Source organism: Geotrypetes seraphini, chromosome 4 (genome assembly GCF_902459505.1).
Source record: "Geotrypetes seraphini chromosome 4, aGeoSer1.1, whole genome shotgun sequence".
NCBI lineage: Eukaryota > Metazoa > Chordata > Amphibia > Gymnophiona > Dermophiidae > Geotrypetes > Geotrypetes seraphini.
The window spans coordinates 40,050,283-40,071,405 of record NC_047087.1 but is presented as its reverse complement, the minus strand read 5'-3'; the positions used below and the strand labels follow the sequence as shown (position 1 = coordinate 40,071,405).

General features: G+C 42.5%; 1 protein-coding gene across 1 annotated transcript in view; it reads right to left on the bottom strand.

The window, feature by feature from the left end:
* SLC7A10 (solute carrier family 7 member 10) overlaps window positions 1–21,123 on the bottom strand; it is a 122,045-nt gene that overhangs the window by 59,351 nt on the left and 41,571 nt on the right. The window contains exon 2 of the mRNA XM_033940099.1: window positions 1,834–2,038. Within this exon, the coding sequence (XP_033795990.1) occupies window positions 1,834–2,038 (205 nt within the window). The remainder of the gene's footprint in view (window positions 1–1,833; window positions 2,039–21,123) is intronic.

Here is a 21,123-nt window from a genome sequence, read left to right as displayed (position 1 = left end):
TCTCCATTATGTGGATAATGGTGGTGTTCACAGCTCTATCCATATATTCAGTCCTGCTCGCAATCTTACTCCTGGGGGAATTCTGGCACAATTTTTGAAAATTCTACAAAATTCTGCATTTTTAATTTTTAGTATTTTTGCACAGAATTTCCCCATCATAAGGCCTGAAATTCCCTCCCATCTTTTCCCTCACGCTCCAGGCTTCCCAGTTCTCTCTTTCACTCTAACTGTAGTTCTCTCGCCCTATAATTCCCAGCAACAACCCTAATTCTTTCTGCCCCCAAATGTTCTCCTACATGCAGTACCCAAACTTTTCATTTCCTCCTCCCCTTCCACATCTCTACCTCCTATTTTCTTGTCCCCAGGCTCTCACCCCCAGAAATCACTGTATCTCTTCCCTCCTCTTCCCATGGTACCCACTCAAGTTTGATATCCCCTAATACCAGTGGCACACTACTCTACCTCACCCCCCCTATCGCATTCTATTGCTGTGTCCTGTTCCCCCCTCAACATCCTCCCCATGGCATAATCTCACCTTGCCAGGCCCACCCATTCGTCCTGCTCTGTCCCCCTCCTCCATGGCAATGATGACACATTCACCCTGCTCTGCTTCCTCCCATACTCCCTTTGAATGTCTGTGTAGCCAATAGCAGTAAATCTGAGGTATATTAATTTTCTGCTTCAGTTTAGCATGAAGCTGACCACAAGAATTGTAAATTGTAACCCTTTCTGAGCTTCTGGGAAAACGGGATAAAAATCGAAATAAATAAAAGAAAAATGCAGGAAATATAACTTGACAGTTCCTAAAGGAATTCAAGCAGCAAAAGAAATAAATATTTTGGATAGCAACATATTTTTCTTTCTTCAGAACAGTCTTTATAGCACTGGCATAACCACAGGGGGGCCTTGGGGGAATAGACCCCCTTATTTTGGGCTGCAGCACCTATTAAACAGCAGGTGGGGAGCTGAAGTCCCACCAGTGAAAGAGATTTGATACTCAAGCTGCCCTCTCCTCTTTGTGCTGCGGCAGTAAAGAGGAAATCAGTGGTCTGTTTCCAGGGTGGGAGGCACCCAGAGCGGTGGCGCCCCCCCATGCCCTCCTCTTTGCCCCCCCATACCATACTTGTGCCCTCTTCCTCACCCCTATACCTCTTGAGTTTGAGCAGCTTCTCTGGCCTGCTGCTCACGCTGGCATTGGCTTTCCCTGTGAAATCACTTCTTGGCTCCACGACCCGGAAGTGATTTCAGAGGGAGCCAGGCCAGTGCGAGCAGCAAGCTAGAGTAGTTCCTCGTGCTGGCGAAGATTTTAAAGAGGTAAGAGGGTGGGGAGGGGAGGGCGCAAGCGTGGCATGGGGGTGTTCAGAGAGGTGCTAGCGCTCCCACCAAGACTGCGCCTGGGGCGGTCTGCCCCCCCTGCCCCTTCATACTACACCACTGCTTCCAGCCGCTGATGCAGGTACTCCCTGAGCATGCTCGTTTTTGGCATGAACTGAGCACGTGTGAGGCGTCCCAGCATCAACAGTTGGATGCTGGCTGCCGACTTCCTCTTTACTACGGCAGCGAGAGGAGGGGAGTGGCTTGGGCAACCAATTTCTTTGGCTGGTAGGGCTTTGGCATTCCCACCAACAAAGGTAATATGTGTAATACAAAAGGGAGGAGGGGAGGAAATTTTGGGAGGCCCATGTTACCCCTGGGCCTCCCAAAAATGGAGGGCTGGCTATGCCACCTAGCAAAGAAACATGGTGAAGGAATTGACCGAAAATTCCTAAGACCTAAAGAAAGTAAAAAGTAAAAGTACCTAAAACAAATGAAATTCAGGTCAGATACACTTACCCAGCTAGACTACCAAAGATCTCAGTGACATAGGAATAATCTCCTCCTGATTTAGGGATAGTAACTCCAAGTTCAGCATAACATAAAGATCCAAGAACAGTCACTCCTCCTCCAAGTACCCAGATTATCAGAGCTAATCCCACCGAGCCGCTATGCTCAAGAACTCCTTTGGGTGAAATGAAGATTCCAGACCCGATTATATTACCTGTTATAAAGAAGAGATTTGTTAGGAATTCTGTGTAATAAAAAAAACTAATAAGAAGGGATAAAGTAAAGGGGAGAGCCAATATTACTGCACTATCACTAGCATGCCACATGGTCTATGTCAGCAGTCTCAAATGCAAACTCTTTGCAGGGCCACATTTTGGATTTGTAGGTACTTGGAGGGCTGCAGAAAAAATAGTTAATGTCCTTTTAAAGAAATGATAACTTTGCATGAGGTAAAACTCGTTGCTTCTGATAATTTCAGCTATACACAGCTGAAAGCAGTGCAACATGCAGAAAGATGCAGGAAAGCGCCTGTGTGAGGTCACAGCAGTGAGGTGGGCAACGTTCCAGAACAATGGTAACATACTGAGGGCCTCGAGTTTGAGACCACTGGTCTATGTGATGCTACTGAAAGCCTTATTAAAAAGACAGGTCTTAAGGGAAGCCATTGTGATTTGTGGACTTAGGGTCTCATTTTACTAAAGGGTGTTAGGACCCAACACACATTTAGTATGCAAAAAATAATTTACCTTGAAACTTTAATGCGTTTGCAGTTTTTTGCCTGTTAGCTAACCAAAATAACATAAGCATTGTCATACTGGGATAGACCGAAGGCCCATCAAGCCCATCATCCTGTTTCCCAACAGGTCACAAGTACCTGGTGAAATACCAAAAGAGTAAAACAGATTTTATGCTGCTTATACTAGAAATATGCTAGAAATACTAGGAAATTATCCAGAACTACTTTTACCACACTCTCTGGCAACAAATTCCAGAATGTATTTACGTGTTGCATGAAGAAATATTTTCTCTCGTTTTAAATTTACTACTCAGAAGTAAATGAGGGTAAAAAAGCAATTCATGTCTACTCATGCTATTCTATTTTCCGTTTCTCCCATTAATGGCCATAGGTTAACGTTTACACCATCAAAATCCCACCGAGGTAGCAGTCCAAACAAACTACACCTATGATTATCAGACCAAAAACCACTAAACAGATTTCATGCTGTCATTCAATCTATAGTGGGGTTTGGAAAAGCTTCAGAGTATAGGCCCACAACTATCTGAGCTTTCTAGTCTTCTAGGCCAACTTTAAACCTCCATCATTGGCATATAAACCTCCCCATCCACCACTTAGATACATTATTTTTCTGTTTATTAAATAAATTTTTTGAAAAATTTACACACACCTTTCTCATGCCAAGATTTTCAGTTAAAATTTTCCTGTTTTCTATCGATGTTTACTTGGACTGCTATGCTTCTCACAGTCAGCTGATGATTTCGACAAATATTTGCAATGTTTTCGTCAGTTCTGCTCATTACTGGCCACCCTGACCTTTCTTCATCAGCGACGCTTTCTCTCCCTTTGGAAAAATGTTTAATCCATTTGTACACTGACGTTTTCCTCATGGCATTATCCTCACAAACATGGACTAACATGTCCCTGATTTCACTTCCACTCTTGCCAAGTTTAACAAGAAATTTAATGTTTGTTCATTGCTCTAATTCAAGCTCCGACATTCTTGCGACAGTACACAAAAACACGCAACAATAATGAAACGCACTCAGCAAGACACCGCAACACGTTGACATGAACACAGCTGTGAGACACTGATATACCAAGGTTATGAAACCTTACCAAGTTGGTTGTACAGTGAGCACATGGAGGCAAATTTGCGGACTTAATTGTTAGACCTCATATACTGAAGGAGGATATACAGGAGATATAGCGTGACATAGGGCCTCTTTTACAAAGCAATTTAGCGGGGGCCGCTGCGGTAATGGCCCCAAGGCCTATAGAGATTTAAAGGGCTTCGGGGCTGTTGCCACGCGGCAGCCGCTAGCTCGGCTTTGTAAAAGGGGGATAGTGTATGATAAAGGCTATATAAGAGTACACAGAAAAAATAAAAGAAAAAAAGAAGATAGAAAATAATTGTTACTTCATAGTTGCTGCACATTGAAAATGGATTATTGCTGGTTTTGGATTAACATTCAGTGAAGGACGGTTTGATAAAAAATTTTTTTTAAAAAAACAAAAGTTTAAAAAACCAAAAATATAATTTATCTAAGTGGTAGATGGGGGAGGTTTTTATGCCACTGATGGAGGTTTAAAATTGGCCTAGAAGACTTGAAAGCTCAGATAGCTGTGGGCCTATACTCTAAGGGGCTCATAATCAAAACTTAAACACATTTAAAAACCCGTCCAAGTCGGCACTTGCATGACCTAAAGGACAGGTTGTCCAAGGGCTCCTTTTACTAAGCTGCGCTAGCAGTTTTAGCGTTCGCTTAGTGCGTGCTGCATTGCCCCGCATGCTAGACGCTAATGCCAGCATTGAGCTGGCATTAGTTCTTGTCATGTAGCGTGGGGTTAGCGCGCGTGGCAAGGCAGTGCGCACTAAAAACGCTAGCACACCTTAGTAAAAGGAGCCCCAAGTACCAATAATCAAACCTATTTTTTGGAGGTATCCAGGGACGTTTTAGGCCTCTGAATGTCGCCGTTGCGCCCAGAGCTGAAAGGAGCGTATTTGGAGGAGTGGTTGGGATGGGATGTGGGCCGACCTAGCCTTAGTCGTCCTGCAGGGATAATCAAATGTTTTACTAGATTTCCAGGACAGAACTTATATGTTGTGAATTAGACGATGTAAAAACAGGTATAACTGCTCCAAAAGTATCCAAAGTGCCCAAATAACCAATGCAGAGACAAAGTAAAGACCCACACACACTCCCACAGTGTTCACTGACCCCCTCACCCCCCCACAAAGATCGGAATAAAAATGTGCATACCTGTCTCCAGAATATCAGCACGTAGTATAGGAAAGCCTAGCAGTGTCACACAGGTCTCTTAAATAGCCTGGGGGTGAGTGGGCTAGTGAACCATAGAGAGGAGGACACAGGCCCATAAGCCACTCTAACCACTACATGTGGGTGGAACATGTGCGTCCACCAAAACCTCTAAAAACCCTACTCTACTGCCATATACTAGGGTTGTAGACAGGTGGGTATAGTGGGTTTTGGGGGTGTTCTGGGGAGCTCACGATAACCTATAAGGGAGTTCTGGTGAGATGTTTATGTGGTACCCTCTTTGTGAAGTTTACAGCAGTGCCCTATAAAGTACCCCACTGTTCTCTTGCCATGTCTAGGTGGCCAGTCCATCACAATGCTTGCTCCTCCCACATCCAAAAGATCTTGTTCTAGGCGTTTTGGACTTGGACAAAATTTTGATAGAGAATGTGGTATAAAGATAAACGTTCTGGCGGTCTGCTCCCCAGACACATCCCCTCTGAGAAAAAACTAAAAATATTATTTTAGTGTATAGGTAGTGCATGCAAATTGGGAACTTATGGCAGGACACCAGTGTGTCCTCCGGTAAGCCCTGTTAAGGAGCACTAGACACATACTAGCACTTACCACAGCTTAGTAAAAGGATCTCTATGTTAACAGCTGGCTGCAACACTTAAACTTGTAATCACATAGCTCCCCCCCCTACCAAAAAAAGAACCTCTTTATTGTACAGGTGATACCCCTGTATAAGACTCTGATGAGACGTCATTTAGAATATGGTGTACAATTCTGGAGACCGCACCTTCAAAAAGATATAACAATGATGGAGTCGTCCAGAGGAAGGCTACTAAAATGGTGCATGGTCTTCATCATAAGGCATATGGGGATGGACTTAAAGAACCTCAATCTGTATACTTTGGAGGAAAGGCAGAAGAGGGGAGATATGATAAAGACATTTAAATACCTACGAGTCAAGTCTCTTTCATTTGAAAGAAAGCTCTGGAATTAAAAGGGCATAGGATGAAGTTAAGAGATGACAGGCTCAGGAGTAATCTAAGGAAATACTTTTTTACAGAAAGGGTGGTAGATGCGTGGAATAGTCTCTCTGAAGAGTAGGTGGAGACAGAGACCGTGTCTGAATTCAAGAAGGCGTGGGATAGGCACGTGGGATCTCTTAGAGAGAGGAAGAGATAATGGTTACTGCGGATGGGCAGACTGGATGGGCCATTTGGCCTTTATCTACATCGTGTTTCTGTGACTCGTCTAAAGCCTTTAATGGAAGAGAGAGCTAATGAGTTAATCTCTCTCTCTCTCACACTAATTCTAAAAACTTGCCCAATTCGATGCTTAGTGTGCAAAGTTGCTTGCACAGTTGAAGTACAACACCAGTTACATGAACCACATAATTGTTAAATTAGATGGTAATTGGTATCAATGCCCAATATTTAGCCATAACTGGCGCTAGTGGAAACAAATCTGCAGTTGCCCATGTAATTGACCGTAGTTGGAATGCTACAAATTAAGCATGCAAAATCCATAGTACCTCAACTGCAAGAAGGGGGGGGGGGGGGGGTGGCATGGACCTGGGAGAGGCATGAGAAGCTCAGATGCATGACTGGCACTTATGCGCGCAGGTTATAGAATAATATTAGTCACGCGCCTAACTGACAGCAATTAGGTGGGAGCATTTATACCAGCCATTGACCTAGCATTAGCCCTTGGACTGAAGTTAGGTATGTAACTGTAGACTTACACGCATAAGGGGAAATTCTCTAAGCGGCACCTTAACTTAGGCACCCTACTGGCACCTAAGAGGGAAAAGCCATTTTAAACGGTATTTTGATGTTTTTTGATGTTAATTCCCCCTTTTTTAATTGTCATGTATTATTTTAATGTACAACGCTTTGAATTTTATGTTTACCATTTAATCAAATTTTAATAAACTATGAAACTATGATAAATAAAAATTCAAAGTACCCACTGGCGCCTAAACAAACAGCACCGGAATCACGCCTCCAGAAGCACCTACTGGTGCATAATGCCACTGTAGGCACAGATAGTGCGGTAGGCGACGGTAGGCACCCCTGAAGGCAAGATTCACATCAAAAGTAGGCACTGGAAATGTAGGCCTGGAAAACCCTGGCCTACATTTCGGGCGTCTAACTTTGCCGAGGTGCAATTCTATAAATGGCGCCATTGTGTGATCGACACGCGATGGGAGGCTGCTTTTGAGGCAGCCGCCAACAACGGCGCCATGTAGAGCAATGACCCACAAACTATTTTACTCTGTGACCCAGTAAACTTTGGGCGGCGGCCGGAGGGCACCTGGAAATGCCCGGACGTTGATGTGATGAGGTCACGTGCATGCGTGATGTCATCACATCGCCTGCGCATGCGCGAAGGTCCTCCCGACGGGGCCCTGAACCGCCAGTGTGGTGATGGTGGTGGGTGCTGGAGCAGGAGAGGCACATCCTGAAGGCAGTCAGCTAGCGCCGGTGCCTCTCCTCCTCGCCGGCAACTTGTGGCACACCCAGAATCTCGCCAGCACACAGTTTGCGATACACTGATTTAGAGGATCCGGCAGATAATTACCAATCTAGAATTTGTGTTTGGTGGGTATCATCCCAGCAGCTACCTCTAGAGAATTACCCTCACAAGGACTAATGCCAGCTGCGCACACGCTACAGAAATACTTCAAGAAAAAGGAAACCAGCCCATGTCAAATAGACCAAAACGGGGAGAACACATGGGGAATGGACTGCACACATCAGCCCTTGAAACAAAGAAGTTTATTAAATATAGTTAATTATATGTTTAAACATATCACTTGTATGAATACAAAGTCCGCTCCTCTGCTGCTATATTTAAACATATAATTATATTTAATAAACTTCTTTGTTTCAAGGGCTGATGTGTACAGTCTGTTCCCCACGTGGTCTCCTGTTTGCAGCAATACTTACCTCACGTACTCTGAGATCATTTTCCTCCACCTTCTCTGACTGCAGATGGTTATTCAATCTTATCATCTATCAAAATTCTTTCTATAAACTTTAATTTTCATTTATTATGTAAATATAATCTCTTACACAACTTTTAAAACCAGAGGACATAATTTGAGGTTGAGAGGTGGTAGATTCAAGAGCAATGGAAGGAAATTCTACTTTACGGAGAGGGTGGTGGATGCCTGGAATGCGCTCCCGAGAGAGGTGGTGGAGAAGAAAACGGTATCGGAGTTCAAAGAAGCGTGGGATGAACACAGCGAATCTAGAATCAGAAAATAATAGTAAATATTGAAGGACTAAGGCCAGTACTGGGCAGATTTGCACGGTCTGTGTCTGTATATGGCCTTTCGGTTGAGGATGGGCTGGGGAGGGCTTCAATGGCTGGGAGGGTGTGGATGTGCTTTGACGGAGTGAGCTTTGACGGAGACTTCAGTTGTTGGAACCGGGTAGAGCTTTGATTTGTGCCCAGAAATAGCTAAGAAGAAAATTTTTTTTTTTTTAATTTAAATTGAATCAGGTTGGGCAGACTGGATGGACCATTCGGGTCTTCATCTGCCGTCATCTACTATGTTACTATGTAACAATCATAATTGGAATGGAAAGTCACTTTTGTACTGATCCCTCCATCAATGTTTTTTTTTTCTTTTATGTATAATCCGCTTTTTCCAAAGCAGTTCAAAAGTATAAACATACATAATAAAAAGTACATAAAATACATATAAAAACAATCACACAAATAAGTGACCAGCGCTTACATCTAAACAGCTGTCTTAATGCCCATATTTCATATTATTAAAGTGTCTCTTCAATAACCTCTTGAGCCCATCGAGATTACATAGCTTTCTGATATATACAGGTAGGAGATTCCATTACTGGGGTCCCCTACAGGAGAACATAGTCACACATGAGGAATTTAATCTCTGTTCCCTTAGAGATGGCACAGACAAATCGCCATGATGGACAGTGCACAATTTTGACAAAGGGACATAAGCATAAATAGTACCCAGCAGACTTGCAGGAGCCAAACCATTCAAACACAAATATACCATCACAAGCAAGCTGAAATGTATACGATCTTCTAATTTCAGCCAGTATAGCTTCAAATAGTATTCAGTGACATGCTCAGTCCTTTCCAAATGGAAAAGGGTTCTAACCACTGAATTCTGAGCGACCTGCAATGCACTCAACAAATTTCCTGGTAAACCCAAGAGCACAAGGTTACAACAGTCCAAACATGATAGGACCACTGACTGCAAAATGACCCTGAAAATACCAGGAATACAATGAATGAAATAAAACAAATAACACCTGACCAGATATACGTATTTGCCTTTTCATTCCACGATAAGCAACCTCGGTACAGTCTGTCAATATATTCAGTGTAAGAGAACTGAAGGTTACAAGTCTCAGTCTCAAAACCAGTGTCAGCATTACACTTAGGGCTTCTTTTACAAAGGTGCGCTAGCGTTTTTAGCGCACGCTACCTGTAAAAAATACTGCCTGCTTAAAAGGAGGTGGTAGCGGCTAGCGCGTGCTAAAACCGCTAGCGCTCCTTTGTAAAAGAATCCCTTAATTATGAATGATTCAGGGTAGAAAAGGTCCATGCAATTTCCCATCCCTCCTTGTAATAGGAGCACTCACCCCAGTTTGGAATTCTGATGATCCAATGAATCAATCTTATCTCTCTATATTAATTTATTTATTAGGATTTATTTCCCTCCTTCTTGAAAAAAAATTCAGGCGAAATGAAACTCAAATATAGGCAATGGACAATTACATCAGTAAACATAATACCGCCAAAAGAAGTGCATAGGCCAGCAGAACCGGGACCTAAAGTTCTTTATTCAACGAAAGACCCGACAATGCCAGTGTTTGGGCCTTCGGCCTGCTTCAGGGATCTTTATGATTATCTGTTATTCGGTTTCTTTTTTAAAAAAATGATTGTCCCAATATCAAATAAAACCGCTATCCGCAGCCGCCATTCATGTAAAAAAAGCTCTTGATGAATGGCAGCCGTGGACAGCACTTTTATTTGATACTGGGACAATCATTTGTTAATTTTTTAAAAAGAAATCAAATAACAGATCATGAAGACACCTGAAGCAGGCCGAAGGCCGAAACACTAGCATTGACCTGTCTTTCATTGAATAAAGAACTTTAGGTCCCAGCTCTGCTGGCCTGTGCACTTGTTTTTGGATATTATTGATTTTATTGTGTATTTGTGGATCTCTTTCTTTGTGTTGGACTGATCAGTAACATATGCACATAACAATATATCTTATGGCATAGTGCAGGGATCTCAAAGTCCCTCCTCGAGGGCCGCAATCCAGTCGGGTTTTCAGGATTTCCCCAATGAATATGCATTGAAAGCAGTGCAAGCACATAGATCTCATGCATATTCATTGGGGAAATCCTGAAAACCTGACTGGATTGCGGCCCTCAAGGAGGGACTTTGAGACCCCTGGCATAGTGTGTCACTTACAATGTCAACAGAGTATGCAGTAAAACATTTTAATAGACAGCAGAACTTCTAAGCCCATATATGGAACACATAGGGCCTCTTTTACTAAGCTACGCTAAGAAATGGGCTTAGTGCAGGGGTAGGGAACTCCGGTCCTCGAGAGCCGTATTCCAGTCGGGTTTTCAGGATTTCCCCAATGAATATGCATGAGATCTATTTGCATGCACTGCTTTCAATACATATTCATTGGGGAAATTCTGAAAACTCGACTGGAATACGGCTCTCGAGGACCGGAGTTCCCTACCCCTGGCTTAGTGCATCCTTATGTATGACACACGCTATGTCCATTTCTAGTGCGGCCATAAATCTGGTCTTTTCCTATTTCCAGAATGTACGGCCATGCACTAATCTTAGCATCAGCGCACGGCTATTTAAAACAATTATTGCAGGAGCATCTGTATTATGTCTCACCTCCACTTGCCCCTTTGCTGTCGATTAAGATGTTTTAATTTGTGTTGGGATGACATTGTCGGTACCGTACGCATCCGTAATCTGGTTTACGAGGGGCCGCTGGAAATTTCTCAGCCCAACCAACGTCGGGGTCAGTTTTCGGAGGGCTATACGCTTAGTCCAGCGATTTCCCACTTTTATTCGTTCAGTCAGAAAAACACAGAATGAAAAAAAAAAAAAAAGAAGTGAGAAATCGCTGGACCTAGCGTATGGCCCTCGGTGGAGACTGTGCCAACTTTGTTGGTTGGGCTGAGAACTTTTCAGCAGCCCCTGCACCACCTTGAGTGAATTTCTTTAAAAAGTCAGTAAATAAATCCTAATAAATAACTGTCTTTTAAAGTTATATAAGTACAAACTGCAAAGGTTAACTCCAATAACTAGAAGGCAGAAAACATAACAGAGATTGTTCTCTAAATCCTGACTCTGCAATCCAGTATTCAGTGGTGCGAGTATGATTTGACCACGTGGCACTGTAAAAGATGAGGTTTTTGAATGGAGGTAGCATTTAGAAATAAAGTGCCGAGGTGCCCAAGACTGCTATAAACAGACTGGATGGAACAAAACATCTGGCTGTGAATCTTAAGCGAACTGAAGTTATGCAGCTGCAACTGTTTTGCACCATCATTTTAAGCCACTAGTGGGCGACGTCTAATCCAGTTGGATTAGAGGTCTATAATTTTAAGGGTGTGCGTGACCTCAGTAGTTGCATGCGCGTTTTAGATGCTCAATTTGGTCAAGCTTTTTGAAGTTCTTTCCTCGCCTGGAAAACTCACAGTCAGTCCACGGTCTTGAACGGCGAGGGTAACCGTATTTGAACTGTATTCGCTGGCTCTCCGATTCGTTTTCAAAATGTGACAACTCATATTTTTCAGGGGAGCCCATCACCCCGGTCTTTGGTCTTCTGGCCCTACCTACCGGCGATCTGCAACTACAAAATCTTGGAGCTCGCCCCAGGCTTCATCGCTCTACAGAAAAACTCGGTGGTCTCTCCTTTCAGTTACCGCTTTTTTGTTCACGGCAGGGCCAGTGTTACGAGATAATCTTTCAGATGATTTTTGACAAGAGTTTGATATTATCATTATTCTTGGGAAGAAATTCTGTTTTCTTTCAAGAAACTTTTTTTTCCTAGGGATTGTTATGTGGATATTTCTTTCTGTCTGGATTTTTTTTGTTGTTGTTAATATCATTCAGATATTAGTCTTTTTAGAAATTGCTGCTCTGTTTATTGTTCCTTCTTGATTTGTTATATTACTTTCATTGCTGGAGAGGAATGAGCTAGCCAACAAAAATTTGTAAAAAGAATTCTGGCGGGCATAGCTGACTTGATCATCCTGGGAAAAGCCTTACTTTAACGAAACAAAAGTCCAGTCCAGGGGATAGTTTTCTGAAAAACATCTTTATTAAGTGTACTGCCAAAACGAGGGAGGGAGCTTTTGGAACTCTGCTATATGTAACATTGGGTTTTTTGTTTTTTTTTTTGGGGGGGGTGTTTTGGGGTTTAAAAAAAAAAATTTAGTTCAACCCTTTCTCAGACATTCAAGGTGATTTACATCCACTAGAAGCTAAGTTGTGGACTAAAACCACTGTTTCTCAACTCGGTCCTACCCCCTTGCCAGTCAGGTTTTCAGGATCTCCACAATGAATATGCATAAACTTGATTTGCATACACTGCCTCCATTATATGCAAACTTCTTTCATGCATATTCATTGTGGCGATCCTGACAACCTGACTGGCAAGGGGGTAGGACCGAGTTGAGAAACAGTGGATCAAACAAATAATACAGTGAAATTAAGTTAGGCGAGTGAATGTCTTGAGTGGATTTCCATGTCAGGTGCCTCAATGGGTTTTCATAACACAAATAAACTGGAGAAGCCAAACATGACCTCATTAAACTTGCAGACGACACATAATTACCCTTTCGGGGGAGGGAGACACCGGGCAGAAGTACAGTGTAACAGTGGAATCAGCACTGTGAATAAATAGAGGACTTGTCCTAGATTCCCTTAGCGGAAGGGAATTCTCTCTAGTATCCAGTAGAGCTCTTTATACACTGCAAATGTCTCTGAGCTCGGTGGCACAAGGTCAAGCCAACAATCTCTGCCACATTTCCAGTCTCTGCTGTCCCAGGCAACCCCTCGGGGAAACGATGCCCTTGCCTTATTATGCAGGGCCTGCAGCCAGGTATTCAGCCTCGGGGAAACACAAAAGGGACACAACACTAAACTTTCTGGTGACTTCTTGGCTCAGATTCTGCCTTGCAGGGATGTTGTGGGCTGTTGAAGCCGGTATCGGTTTCTTCTCTCTCTCTCTTTGTTTTTAAAGACAGCTGGTGAGATTTCCTAGCTTGCCACCAAAGCAAGCAGAAAAAGGAGTTTGTATTACGAGAGGGTTTAAAAAAAAAAAAAAATGGTTTCACTTTGTCTGAAACCGCTGGCTAGGACACAGATAATATTAAGATTGCTCTCTGTGACAGCACGTATGGTTTCAGTGCTGAGGGGAAAGGGGTAAAACGCGGACCTTACGGACCTCGCGGATCTAAACCCGCACATCCTTAAAAATCTGAGGTCCGTGCCACTTTTTATCTGCAATCAAATTTTATTTTCAAACAGAATAGCAACCTACAAAGTACAGGCAACTGTGGAATAACAACAAAGTAGAACCAGCATACAAAATGGACTAACCCAGCACCCCGCCACTTTTAGTCTCAGCTTAGGTTAGGGATCTGACAGACCTCCATGACACTTTAGCTCTGACGGACGCTATTGCTTCTCCCTCCCTTCCCCTGCTGAGCATTACAACGATGTAAGTAGCTCAGGAGGGGCAGGGACTAAACATGCAATAAACCTGTTATGTCTTGCAAATTTAGATAGCTACAACGTACTGTCATAAGACATTTTTACAGTTACAAGGTGTACATGGCATAAGAGAGTTCCTGTTTTGTAGAGCTTGAAAAATCTAGTCAGAATCAAGGCAGGGAGACAGACAGGCCAAATGAGTGTATGGGGAAAATGCTGTAATTAAGAGGGTAAATATTCAGCTAATGTCAGTAGGCGATTTTTTTTTTTTTTTCTCATCGGATGCCAGCTCATGTCTGGACACTGGCATTGAATATCGGGTATTTATGTTCAGCTGGCACTTAACTGCTTAAGCGCCGACATTCAGCATTAACCGGTTAAACTGTACAAAGATAGGCCTGCTTTATATGTGGTCCTATTTGATCGATTAAATTTGACTGGCTAAGGCTGAATATCCTCCAATGCAAGATGAGGTTAGGGGGGTCAGAAAATATATCAATAAAAAAAAACTAAAAATAAATATCCACTGCCATTTATCAGGGTAGGAAAAGCCTCAGACTTGGCATCATAGGTTGAAAAGCCTCTCTTTAAAGTGACTATACTGTCTATCACACAACAATACATGGTGGCAGCAAACTGCTCTCATCAACATAAATTAAAGTGTTAATTTTCAAATTTTTTTATGGTTCCAGGACAAAACTCTTAAATATAGCAAATGCACTGAAAACACTTCTCTTCCAAGCCTTCCTCACTTGGTCTGTTGAGCAGAGACAGCTCCCACTTTGTACTTCACTGGGCAACAACATTTCCAAATCAAATTCATCACAATCCCATGTATGCAATGTGTCTGTGATGGCGATGAGTGCTCTGGTGAACAGCATCTTTTAACTTGATATTTATTTAGGGATCCTTTTATTAAGGTGCGCTAATCGATTTAGCACGCGCTAAATGCTAAGAAGCCCATAGGAACATAATGGATGTCTTAGAATTTAGCGCGCGCTAAATCGGTTAGCGCACCTTAATAAAAGGACCCCTTCTTTACTTATTTAAAAAAAAAAAAAAGTATGCTCATGTTCGATACAGGATACTTTTAAGAAATAAACTGCAGTTGTTTTTTGAGTTAAGCTTTGGATTTTTTTTTGCCTTGAGCCGTGTATCAAATAAACTAAAACTTGAAACTTGCAGGAAAAAGACCAGAGCATACTGTAATTTGGCAGGGGTTAGTGCAAACTTTGTGTAATCGTTGGTATGGTGCTGCAGAAAACACTTGGAGAAAATAAGAAACCTCTTTTAAAGAAACAGTACACTTTACCCTCCCCCCCTCAGGACACTGCACTCCTTCAGTAATTCCTTAGCACAGCCTTAAAGTGGTCCAGAGGTCAACGGGAGCCATGATGTAAGTGGCAGTAAAACTGAAAACAGATTAGCATTTACTACAATAAACCAGTCAACTAACAAGTTCTGCAGATTGACACTGAACTACACTCAAATGGAAAATATTTCACCGTATGTTCTTGTTCTCTCCTCGGTGTTCGCATACGTCAAACATGGAATAGACTGAGATGTGCATGTGGAAGGCTAAATTTGTAGAGATGCTTTATGGTCATGGAAATTATGATGCTGTGATGTACAGATAATAGAAATTAAGAGGCTGACTGAAACCGGGATTTATTTTATTTATTTAGATACCACTTAAGTGGTTTATGTTCAGGTACTTAAGCATTTTTCCCTATCTGTCCTGGTAGGCTCACTCTCTTGTCTAATAGGGGATTAAGTGGCTTGCCCAGGGTCACAAGGAGCAGCTTGGGAAATTTTCACCCACAACCTGCTGAGACTGTAGCTCTAACCTCTGTGCCTACTGAAGATTTGTGCTACAGAGAATAAAACAGACTTTAAAAACTGACTTTAGCATTAGTCAGGGAAATATTTACATTGAAATTCTTAGCAAGTAACAACATGACCAATCCTCATGCATGATAATTCCAGCATTCCAACTGGATTTTTCCAGACTAAGAACTTGTAATCGGATCACACCCTGCCAAACTTTGACAATTGAAAAAAAAATTAAGCTACTTAATATTGTATCAAAAGTCCATTCTTTAGGCTATGAAAGAGCTTAAGAAAGGAAAGAATAGCTTCATAGCCTGAACGTAAAACTTTGTAGAATGCTTTGAGGACAAATGTTTTGATGATGATCTGGGAAACCTGCAATGAAACCAAAGAGTTGAGTGTATTAACTTATGCAAAAATGATCAGATGCAGGGTGCAAGAAAGTACATTATTTTTGCTCTTGGAGTGTGAAAAGTTTTTTTAAAAAAACTGAATATTATGTTGTAGCAAGATGGGTGTAAGCTCAATTGGAGCTTAAAAATATGCTAAAGTCTTGTACAGGCATAAATTATTTTATTTATAAAAGCACAAAAAAAATTTGACTCCTTCCAAGAAGTGTAAAGCTTTTTTAATTTTTGGTGCTGGTTATGCAAGTGTCCAGGGAAAGGAAGATGACGGCACTTACACCCTTTCTGTTATCATTGCAAAAACTGTAGACAGAGCATTTAGATCTGAGGCAACCAAGGTCATCTGAAACTCCCCCAATAAAATCCTTTAGCACCCAGAATTTTAGTGCTTATTTCAACTGATAGTAAATTAATTCCAGAAGAAATAAATTTGGTTGAGTAAAAATAAAACTGAACTTGACACTTTTACTGGTCTGATAAATAGCAGATCATGCATACCCATGACCCAGTTAATAGTGGACAATAAAAAAAAGTGGGAATAAAAATTGGGACCAGTCACTGGAACATCCGAAAGGAATAATGCACTGCAGCAAGATGGTGTAAAGGCCCGACACGGTCCGTATTTCAGCCCAAATGGGCCTGCCTCGGGGGACACAATGATATATCATAAACCTTACGAATATGAAGCCAAATTATTGTTCGAATTTTAACCATATGGTGTTTTGGATACATTCATAGAAACATAGAAATTGATGGCAGATAAGGGCCACGGCCCATCCAGTCTGCCCACCCTAATGACCCTCCCCTGCCTTTACTTTGCGAATAGATCCCAAATGGGATCGACACGTGGGATCTATTCGCAAAGTAAAGGCAGGGGAGGATCATTAGGGTGGGCAGACTGGATGGGCCGTGGCCCTTATCTGCCGTCAATTTCTAAGTTTCTATGAATGTATCCAAAACACCATATGGTTAAAATTGAGTACTATAAACTGCCTATATCTGAGTGGAGCTTCTGTAGTTTACATTAAAGACGCAGTAGGGCTTATCTTCTCTGGGCCTCTGCAACTGTAATGTAAGCTACAGAAGCTCCACTCAGATATATGCACTATATTTTATCCATATAGGGCTCCTTTTACAAAGATGCGTTAGGGCCTTAACGCGCGGAATAGTGCACGCTAAATTGCCCCGCGCGCTAGCCGCTACTGCCTCCTCTTGAGCAGGCGGTAGTTTTTTGGGTAGCGCACGCTATAGCGTGCGCTAATCCGGTGCGTGCGCTAAAAATGCTAGCGCACCTTTCTAAAAGGAGCCCATAGTGTTTTGGATACATTTGAACAATTGTTTGTCTTCGCATTCTTAAGAAGATTGATTTATGATATATCGCTGTGACCCCCGAGGCAGGCCTATTTGGGTCGAAACACAGACCATGTTGACCATTTGTCAATAAAGATAGCTTGTGTGGGTGGGGGCTGGTGCAGCAACTTTAAAAGCTAAGCTGACTTTAAAATTCTTTACAATTTGAAGAAGAGAAAGTAAATGCAATGAAAAATTTATATAAAGAATCCATTTGAAAGTAAAGTATAAACGCAGTAATTGAGAAAAAATATTTTAAAATAATTCAAACATGACATAGGGTGAGTCAGTGAGGAGTGCTGCCACACTGTGATAAATCATCAGGGTGGCATTCTGAGAACCCCCCGTGTGTGAAGAAGAATATATATTCAGCATGATGTGGTATGTGGTATATGGTATAGTGATTGAGATATTTATAAGTGCCGCTATTTTTGAATTAACTAAGAGTTAATAGTCTGATTGACAATTTTAATCGCATAATTAATCACACTTAATCACGGCATGCAAAGGTGAAAGAGGAAGTTGTGTTGGGGAGGAGGGAGAAGAGATACCAGACCATGAGATAGGCAAGGGGAGAGAAAGCAATGTTTAAACCCAGAACTTCAGGATGCTGAGGCTGTAGCTCCAACCACTGCACCACACTCTCCTCCAATATGATATCAGAAGTGAGCCAAGTATTGAACAATGAAGCCATTGTGACATCACTGCTGAGGTTGGCTCTTAGGCATTGGTGGAATGAGGCATTATGACATCAGGGAAAGGGATTGGGACTTGTATACTGCCTTTTTATAGTTATTCAACTACACTCAGAGTGGTTTACATACAGGCACTTCAAGCATTTTCCCTATCTGTCCTGGTGGGCTCACAATCTATCTTATGTACCTGGGGCAGTGGAGGATTAAGTGACTTGCCCAGGGTCACAGGGAGCAGCACAGGGTTTGAACCTACAACCTCAGGGTGTTGAGGCTATAGCTCTAACCATTACACCATACAAAGCAGGTAGTGTTGCTGAATATTGCCTGTGACCACCAAGACACTGTCCAATTAGTGCTGAAGTAAGCTGTGGGTAGAGTTGGGGCTGCGATATTCAGTTTGCTAACTGGTTAAAGTGAGAACAGCAAAAAAAGACTGTCCTAATTTTATCCACAGTGAACTGGTCTGAACATCAGCTAGTAAGTGGATGACCGCAGCAGTGAATATCCAGGCTCAGTTCAGCAGCTGAAAAACTACAGACTGCCACGGGTCGAATGTCGACCCTCAGATTTTGATTCACTTTTATATTCAGTCAGACCTGTTGACCGAGTCCTTTAGATCAGCACCTGCCAATGCTCACACAACAGCAGCAGAGAATTCAACAGTTAGCAGAATGCCTGGAGATATTCATGTGGAAAGGCTATAAAAACTGCCTAAATTAATACAAGCCTTGTTGGATTAACGTCTCTCATCTGCAGAAACTCTTTCTTTTTTTCACTAAACCACAGCACAGCTTTTAGTGCCGTCCGCGGCGCTAACAGCTCTGACGCCCATCGGAATTCTATGAGTGTCAGAGCTGCCACCATCACGGCCGGTGCTAAAACCTGCACTACAGTTTAGTAAAAGGGGGGGGGGGGGAGGATTATATTTTCAGCAAATATATACAGAAAATAACAAATATGAAACAAAAGGAGTCAGCAATTACTAAAGAAAAAAAAGTTTTGGCAGAAGCTCTTTTACGATGGTTAAAAAACAGCTACTGGGATACTGAAAGCAAACATAGTAGGTTGTACATAAGAATTGCCACTGCTGGGTCAGACCAGTGGTCCATCGTGCCCAGCAGTCCGCTCACGCAGCGGTCCTTAGGTCAAAGACCAGTGCCCTAACTGAGACTAGCCTTACCTGCGTACATTCCAGTTTAGCAGGAACTTGTCCAACTTTATCTTGAATCCCTGGAGGGTGTTTTCCCCTATAACAGCCTCCAAAATAGCGTTCCAGTTTTCCACCACTCTCTGGGTGAAGAAGAACTTCCTTACGTTCGTACGGAATCTATCCCCTTTCAGCTTTAAAGAGTGCCCTCTCGTTCTCCCTACCTTGGAAAGGGTGAAGTTATCCTGCCGTTGTATCGGGCGATGGTGCGCCCGCATCTGGAGTACTGCGTCCAATATTGGTTGCCATACCTTAAGAAGGATATGGCGTTACACGAGAGGGTTCAGAGGAGAGCAACACGTCTGATAAAAGGGATGGAAAACCTCTCATATGCTGAGAGATTGGAGAAACTGGGTCTCTTTTCCCTGGAGAAGAGAAGACTTAGAGGGGATATAATAGAGACTTACAAGATCATGAAGGGCATAGAGAGAGTAGAGAGGGACAGATTCTTCAAACTTTCAAAGAATAAAAGAACAAGAGGGCATTCGGAAAAGTTAAAAGGGGACAGATTCAATACAAATGCCAGGAAGTTCTTCTTTACCCAACGAGTGGTGGACACCTGGAATGCGCTTCCAGAGAGCGTAATAGGGAGGAATACGGTACTGGAGTTTAAGAAAGGATTGGACAATTTCCTGCTGGAAAAGGGGATAGAAGGGTATATATAGTGGACTAGCTGATGCCCCGGCGTTGCACGGGTATTTAATTATAGCAATAACACTGTAAATGGATTCAAATAAAGATACTTTATAGTGGTGAATGAAATTATTTTTTTACAGCTTTATAAAAAGTACAATATTCAAATTATAATGTGAAATATTTGACAAAATGAATACAATACAACTAACACAAAACTTGATTATAAACAACATTTTTAGTTTCACCTCCAGGAGCAAGAACATATAAATTCTTGGGTGAAGAGACCCCCAGAACATATCACCCCAGGTAGTTGGAATTACTGTGAGAATGGCAGCTTTTTACATTTTTTCCATGGACATGAATGGGTGAAATCTGATTTTGTTTGTAGCTCCGCCCATGTGTGCAGGTGGGCCGCGAGACCCCCAGAACATATCACCCCAGGTAGTGAGGGATCTGCATACCAAGTTTCGTTCAAATCTGTCAAGCCGTTTTAGATTTACTGTGAGAATGGCAGCTGTTTACATTTTTTCCATTGACATGAATGGGTGAAATCTAATGTTCTGTTTGTAGCTCCGCCCATGTGTGCAGGTGGGCCGCGAGACCCCCAGGACATATCACCCCAGGTAGTTGGAATTACTGTGAGAATGGCAGCTTTTTACATTTTTTCCATTGACTTGAATGGGTGAAATCAGATTTTCTGTTTGTAGCTCCGCCCACGTGTGCAGGAGGGCCGCGAGACCCCCAGAACATATCACCCCAGGTAGTGAGGGATCAGCATACCAAGTTTCGTTCAAATCGGTCAAGCCATTTTTGCGTGATCGCGGCACATACACACATACACACCTCCGATTTTATATATATAGATTACTGCACAGGTCCTGGACCTGTTGGGCTGCCGTGTGAGCGGACTGCTGGGCATGATGGACCTCAGGTCTGACCCAGCAGAGGCATTGCTTATGTTCTTATGTGAACAGTCTTTCTTTATCTACTAAGTCTATTCCCTTCAGTATTTTCAACGTTTCGATCAAGTCCCCTCTCAGTCTCCTCTTTTCAAAGGAGTTAACAAGCGATTCACTTCTACCCTTTCCACTCCGCTCATTATTTTATAAGACTTCTATCATATCACCCCGCACCATCTCTTCTCCAAGCTTTAGAGCCCTAGCCACTTTAGCCTTTCCTCATAGGGAAGTCGTCCCATACCTTTTATCATTTTTGTCGCCCTTCTTTGTACGTTTTCTAATTCTGCTATATCTTTTTTGAGATATGGCGGCCAGAACTGCACACAGTATTCGAGGTGCGGCCGTACCATAGAGCGATACAAGGGCATTATAACATTTTCATCTTTGTTTTCCATTCCTTTCCTGATCATTCCTAACATTCTATTTGCTGTCTCAGCAGCCACCGCGCA